We start from the raw sequence: 6,373 nt of genomic DNA on the forward strand, positions 1-6,373 counted from the left end.
ATAACAAACTAACACACATAGCTATACATTTATCAGCATATAGTGAACACACATTCAGATCCAAGCATAAATAAATCTGCACATATGTACCCACACATAAAAATGAAACATATGATCCCTAATACAAACACATACTGTACATACATTGAAACATACATGTAACATACACACATAGACACAAATACAGACACTTAGGGATACGTATATTCATGTAGCAATATAGATCTGTAGACATAAATACTGTTCATACATAAACTGGCATGCCGATAGATACACACGTATAAACAAAAAATATAGGCTCACATATACAAATACACGGATACAACCCATGATAATTTACATGCCATTTACATTCACATATGGTCTGCTCACCTCCCCTTGATATAGATGTCAGAATATGAGGTTCTGGGGGCTCTATGTGGTGGTCTATCGTTGGTCTATTTCTTATCACCCAGATGTAGCGACAGCTTAGAATCCACTGGTTCTTAAAAGGGAAACGCCAGGAATAATGCAAGTCAATGCAAGGGGGGAGTTTAAGGGGGTACTGCAACATGCAACAGAAGGACAGTTCATATGGTCATGATGAGATGGCTGTAGAGTCTATGTAAATGACCAGGATAATCCGACCATATTGTAATGACTTGGAGCACTCTCATTCCCATGTATTCAGCAAACAATGCAATTTGGCAAGAGTTACTGGAACCACCAGAATAATCCAATTGGGAGAAATCTGCTGCTCTCCGTGCGCTATTCAAGGGGATTTGGCAATATGAAAAATAAAAATATTTTTTCAAAATTTATCCTCCTTTTTCAAGTTGCTACAAAGATTGTCCACCATTTCTTATTGGCATCTGTTTTTGGAAAGCTGGGTGACAACCAAAATAGGGGCCATTACAGCCCCCACTGGTAGTTCTCGGTTGGAAAAACCTGACCAAGAGGATGACCTATACCAGATATGTGGTTACAAACTCTCCATCGCAGTTCTATAAGGGGTTATCATTTACTGGATGTAACTAAAAATGTTTCAATTCACTGAGAGCAAATGAAGATTTTGAAAGGTAGGAACTGAAGGACAAAGGCCACTGGGTCAGATTCTCAAGCAATGTGCACCAAAAAAAACTGTTTTGCATGGCTTGCTTTTATTACACATTTATTATGAGTTTGAACCTTTTTTTGTTAGACAATTTTGCACTTGATAGTGGGATATATTAAAACTGGGAGAGGTTTCACTGGAAGGGGCGTGGTTTGCATCCTATCCTGTATTCTAAAAATGGCACTAAAAATAAAATATGGTTTATAGGCCGGCTAGTATAGTAAGTAAATGTGGGCCATTATTCTTAATTTTTTGCAAATGAAATGAGAGGCTGCCGCCAGCTAGACATGTTACCTACGGTGGCCAATACAGGTGAAAAACTGTATTGCACACCGGATATTTGTTGATGGCCTTCCACTCTGGCTAGAACATGAAAGCCATGCCACTGCTTTAGGGAATGGGTGGTGGGGTAACCAGATCAGCACTGATTCATCCTGGTGTGTTCAACATATGAATAAAGGAATAATCCTGAAATGCGCCAAGATTTGAACTGGGGAAACAAGCACCAGCCTTTCTGTCCTGGGAGGAGAAACAAAAATGCTATAATGAGGACCCAGTTTTACCCCCTGTCTTCTTTATATGCCACTTCTTTTGGCCCAGCAACTCCATTTTGGTTTCACTAAGGCACCCTTTCTCTTTTCCATATATCACTTGCTGCCATCGTCATGGAGAGAAAAAAATCTTCAGAGCAGGTCCCCAGAGTAAATGGCCAGTAAGACAGTTTTTGATTTACTGTTCAATGATAAAAAAAAGGTATTTTGTAAGGACAGGAGCACATTAACAGCATTACCCTGTGTACATAAGCAATTCACCCGAAAGTGATTAAGCCAGTTATTCAATTACACCCCCTCAGAGAAACGCATCTGGTGAGCTAGGTAACCTAAGGTTATTATTTAGCCTCAGTTATATGATTATCACATCAACCTGTAGGTCTCCTGAGAGGTAATGGCAGCCAGCAGGACCTGACTGTAATAGGGTTAAAGCAGCACCGGGAATAGCATAATGTAACAAGTAATTTCCTGCATGGCAGAATTCAGAAGATGGAATATAGGATCTTTGCTATTGAAGGGTTAATGAGATATAGCAAACACAGTCATTTTTCATGACATAAAAAAACAGTTCTATGGCATTTTTCGTCTATAAACACCTCAAAATCTGATCATATGTTGTTGTATCTCATTTGACAAGCTAATGTCACCTAATGTATATGGTATATTTACTCTCCTTCATAGAATATAAGTGGAGAGGCTATGTCCGATTTCTGTAGTCTGCCTGCTAAAGCTGTGATTACTGGATGGAAACATCAATGGTTTGCAATGTTAAAGTAAATTATGTTGCCCCATGTAGATGCAGTATCCCAGTACAGATCCTGCTTTCACAAATATTTTGGTTGTTGAATGGTTGCAGTTCCATTATTGTGTTTTCTTGTTTTTTCCGTGCACTGTGATGTCCTATGTATTTATCATATGCTAGCTATCTATAAATATTCTTTGAACTTTGCTACAATACTGACACCTTATGTTGAAACCTGTAAGTTCATGTAAGAGAGGCCCATTCACTACACTAACAAAGCCAGATATACTTTACATTATGGAACATACTAGAGTGAGGAAGAAGCTTCCCTGGCCTGGCTTCCCTTTTAGCAGAGTGGTTAGTTGTAGTCCTTCAGGCTAAGTACATGTAGTCTAGTTTATCTTTCTCCATAAGATAGGCCTCACCTCACCTTTGACCGCACAGTGAGAGCTTTTAAACTCCAGAAAACTTGTCATCCCGGTGAATTCCTAGGTCCTTTCTAAAGGGATATTTATCAATCTCAAGAGAATTCCCTCTGTGAAAGGAAAGTCATCAGAGGCATTGAGGATAAGGTGTACAAGTACCTTATTGCATTCCCGGTACCTGCACAGTCTTCAGTGGGGCTAGTGCATCATGGCTATCCCATTATATTGTTTGTCACATAGGCACAAGGGGTAGATTGAAGTTTATTCCCTTCACCCCCACATCCCAAAGGTTATATGACGTTTATACTGCTGCCATTCTTTTATAAGCCCCTATTGCTTACAGTCCATCATAGTCCCGTCCTCACATCATACCACAGTTTTGTTCTCATGCAATTCTCGGATCCCCCCTACACTATTCTCTAGTATGTTTAGATGGTAAATCTTGTTTGTTTAGATGGTAAGCGACATAGAAAATAAGGAGAAACTGAAGTGACACAACAGACCACATCTGTGGAATATAACTCCATTGTAAGCATAATGGGGCAGAATTATGATTGAGTATTTACTATGCGCTACTCCAAAAAATAACAATGTCCCGGCCAAAACGACTTTTTTAGAAACAGCTGTGCCCTTGTTCCCAGTATACGGCCGGGTAGCTCTTATCTTAAAGTGCCTACTAAACAAATAAGCCGTGATTTAATCAGAAATTGGGGATGACAGATGCCATATAATTAATTACAGAGCTCCAATTGTGTTTCATTCCCAAGGTCAGACACATTTCGCCCTGAAAGCCTTCGTGCCTGATTTTAATGCAGCCAAACTTCAAAGTATTCCAATCTGCATACCCCTATGAGGTTTCATGAGCTGACAGGTGCTGCATGTAAATAGCTAGACAAGTGTTGTAGCTGTGTTATAGTTGATATAGCTGTGCCGGGCTTTTCATGGTCATCATTGTACTTTGTGGTAGTGGTTGCAGGGCCGGCCTTAGTTGTTCAGGCGCCCTGTGCGAGCTAACCTTGTGGCGCCCCCCCCCCCCCCCCCCCAGTGATTACAGGTGACGTCTTCTCTATAGTCTTTCCTTATCTAATTCAGATGGTACATACCGCAAGGTCCAGCTAAATCTTCTCTCTGCAGAACTTGACTCCCAGATGGCTTCTCACTATGTCAGCGGTTTCTGATCCTCTACATAAAACAATAATTATTATAATACTGCCAAACACTGTATCCCCTGAATATAATTCTGGCACACACCCTCTGAATATAATACTACTACACACTGTATCCTCTAAATATAAAACTACCACACACTGTACCCTCTGAATATAATACTACCACACACTGTATCCTCTGAATATACTACCACACACTGTATCCTCTGAATATAATACTACCACACACTGTATCCTCTGAATATAATACTACCACACACTGAATCCTCTGAATATAATACTACCACACACTGTATCCTCTGAATATAATACTACCACACAAGGTATCCTCTGAATATAATACTACCACACACTGTGCTCTCTTAATATAACCTTACAGTTCAGTGCACCCTCTTAATACAATACCATAACGTATTGTGGCCTATAAAAACCAACCCAGAAATTCCTTATAATATACGCTATACCTATGAAATGCAAAACAGTAAGTGCCCCTCACATATAGAAATAATGCCCCATTCAGGGGGCATTATAAGTGTGGGGCACAGAAAAGGGGGTATTATATGTTAGGGGCACATGATGGGGTCATTATATGTGAGGGGCACAGCACAGGGTCATTACATGTAAGAGGCACATGACAGGGGGCCCCCTTTCATGTGCCCCTCACTTATAATGCCCCCCTGTCATGTGCCCCTCACTTAGAATTCCCCCTGTGATGTGCTCTTCACTTAGAATTCCTCCTGTGAGGTGCCCTTCACATACAATTTCCCCCGTTTATGTGCCCCCCAAGTTTCACTTATTGGTTCCTAAGCTTACTGCTTGCTCTCAGTGTGCCAGCCGCTGGAACGTGTTTACGGGCACCGGCACAATGATGTGACGTCATCGCTCCAGCCAGCCGTAGTTCGCGTCCCCGCGGCTCAGACGCTGCAAGCAAGGAGCAGCGTGTGAGAAAGGTGAATGAATGATGGAGCGACTGAGTTGACAGCTCCCACTCCACCATGATAGAGTTCCCGAGAGGGGGATGGGCGGCAATCTCGGGGGGGGGGGGGGGGGCAATCTCGGGGGAGGCGATCTCGGGGGGGGGGGCAATTGCCCCGTTGCCCCCCCCCGGATCCGCCACTGCAGTATGTGACAAGTATGTTAGTGGCATGCGAGCTGTGTCGGCCGCCCAGCGCCCCTGTTGCTATGACGCCCTGTGCGGCCGCACAGCTCGCACACCCCAAAGGCCGGCCCTGAGTGGTTGCTCCAAACAACTCCAAAGAACCCAAAGGACACTAGCATATATTCTTATAATGTGGAAACTACAGTGAAAGTCATAGTTTTCCATGCGTTTTCTGATGTCCCTGTGTGTTGTTGGTTTCTGAACAAGTAGAATATGTCGGGGCTGTTGGCAGGGCCGGATAAAGATAGGGGCTAATGTTGCTGCAGCTTCATTCCCCTTCCTGAAAATAGGCCCAGGCTGAATAGGCTACTATTAGACATGTGCCCAAGAAAATTCTTTGTTTCGCTTTGTTTTTTCGTTTTGGATAAAATTTTCGGTTCGGTAATATTTTCGGTTTTGATTTTTCGGATACATTCGGTATTCGGGTGTCCGGTTTGATTTTTCGGATACATTCGGTATTCAGGTTTTTATTTTCTTTCGGATACATTTGGTATTCGGGTACATTCGGGTAAATCTTTTTTAAGCAGGGGACCATTATCGGGAGCGTGTGTGTGCAGGAAAAGAGGGCAGCCGCAGAGGTCGGAACATTGGAAGACAGGTAAGATAATATAATTTTATGTGATTTATTATTAATACATAATGTAATGTTGAATGAATGAGTAAATGAATGAATGAATGAATTATTGAATGCTGTATGAATGATTGATGTGTTTGATCGATGTGTTTGATCGTTACACACTGTTTCTGTTACTGTTACCAGGGTGCCTCCAGCTGTTGCAAAACTACAACACCCACCCAGCATGCCTTGACAGCCAAAGGCTGTCTGGGCATGCTGGGAGTTGCAGTTTTGAAACAGCTGGAGGCACACTTTGGCAAACATGCGCAAAGCTTTTTAATTCGTTTTCAAATTCCGCTCCCTTTTTTCAGAAATGGGTTAGTAGGTCAATGACATGCATAGTAATTGCCGTGGGAACATTTTTCATTCATAAAACCACAGGCTTAATTGGATAATTGCCGTTTAGAACGTTGGGACCCCAAATGGCAATTATCCAATGAAGTCTGCGGTTTTATGAATGAAAAATGTTCCCACGGCAATTACTATGCATGTCATTGACCTACTATATCCCATTTCTGAAAAAAGCTAGCGTAAGTTAAAAATGAAAGAAAAAGCTTAGCGCATGTTTGCCAACGTACCAAGTGTGCCTCCAGCTGTTGCAAAACTGCAACTCCCAGC

At 42.0% G+C, this 6,373-nt stretch overlaps 1 protein-coding gene across 3 annotated transcripts in view; it reads right to left on the reverse strand.

The window, feature by feature from the left end:
• The window catches only part of MPP2 (MAGUK p55 scaffold protein 2), a 32,568-nt gene extending 32,000 nt beyond the window's left edge, over window positions 1-568 (reverse strand). For 2 of the 3 annotated variants that reach the window (XM_056549316.1, XM_056549315.1), the window contains exon 1: window positions 373-568. In XM_056549316.1, coding sequence (XP_056405291.1) covers window positions 373-553 — 181 coding nt within the window. In that variant the 5' untranslated portion in view covers window positions 554-568. The remainder of the gene's footprint in view (window positions 1-372) is intronic. The other variant, XM_056549318.1, reaches the window with a different exon arrangement.
• Window positions 569-6,373: the final 5,805 nt, after the last annotated feature.

The sequence above is a fragment of the Hyla sarda genome, chromosome 12 (assembly GCF_029499605.1).
Source record: "Hyla sarda isolate aHylSar1 chromosome 12, aHylSar1.hap1, whole genome shotgun sequence".
NCBI classification, from domain to species: domain Eukaryota; kingdom Metazoa; phylum Chordata; class Amphibia; order Anura; family Hylidae; genus Hyla; species Hyla sarda.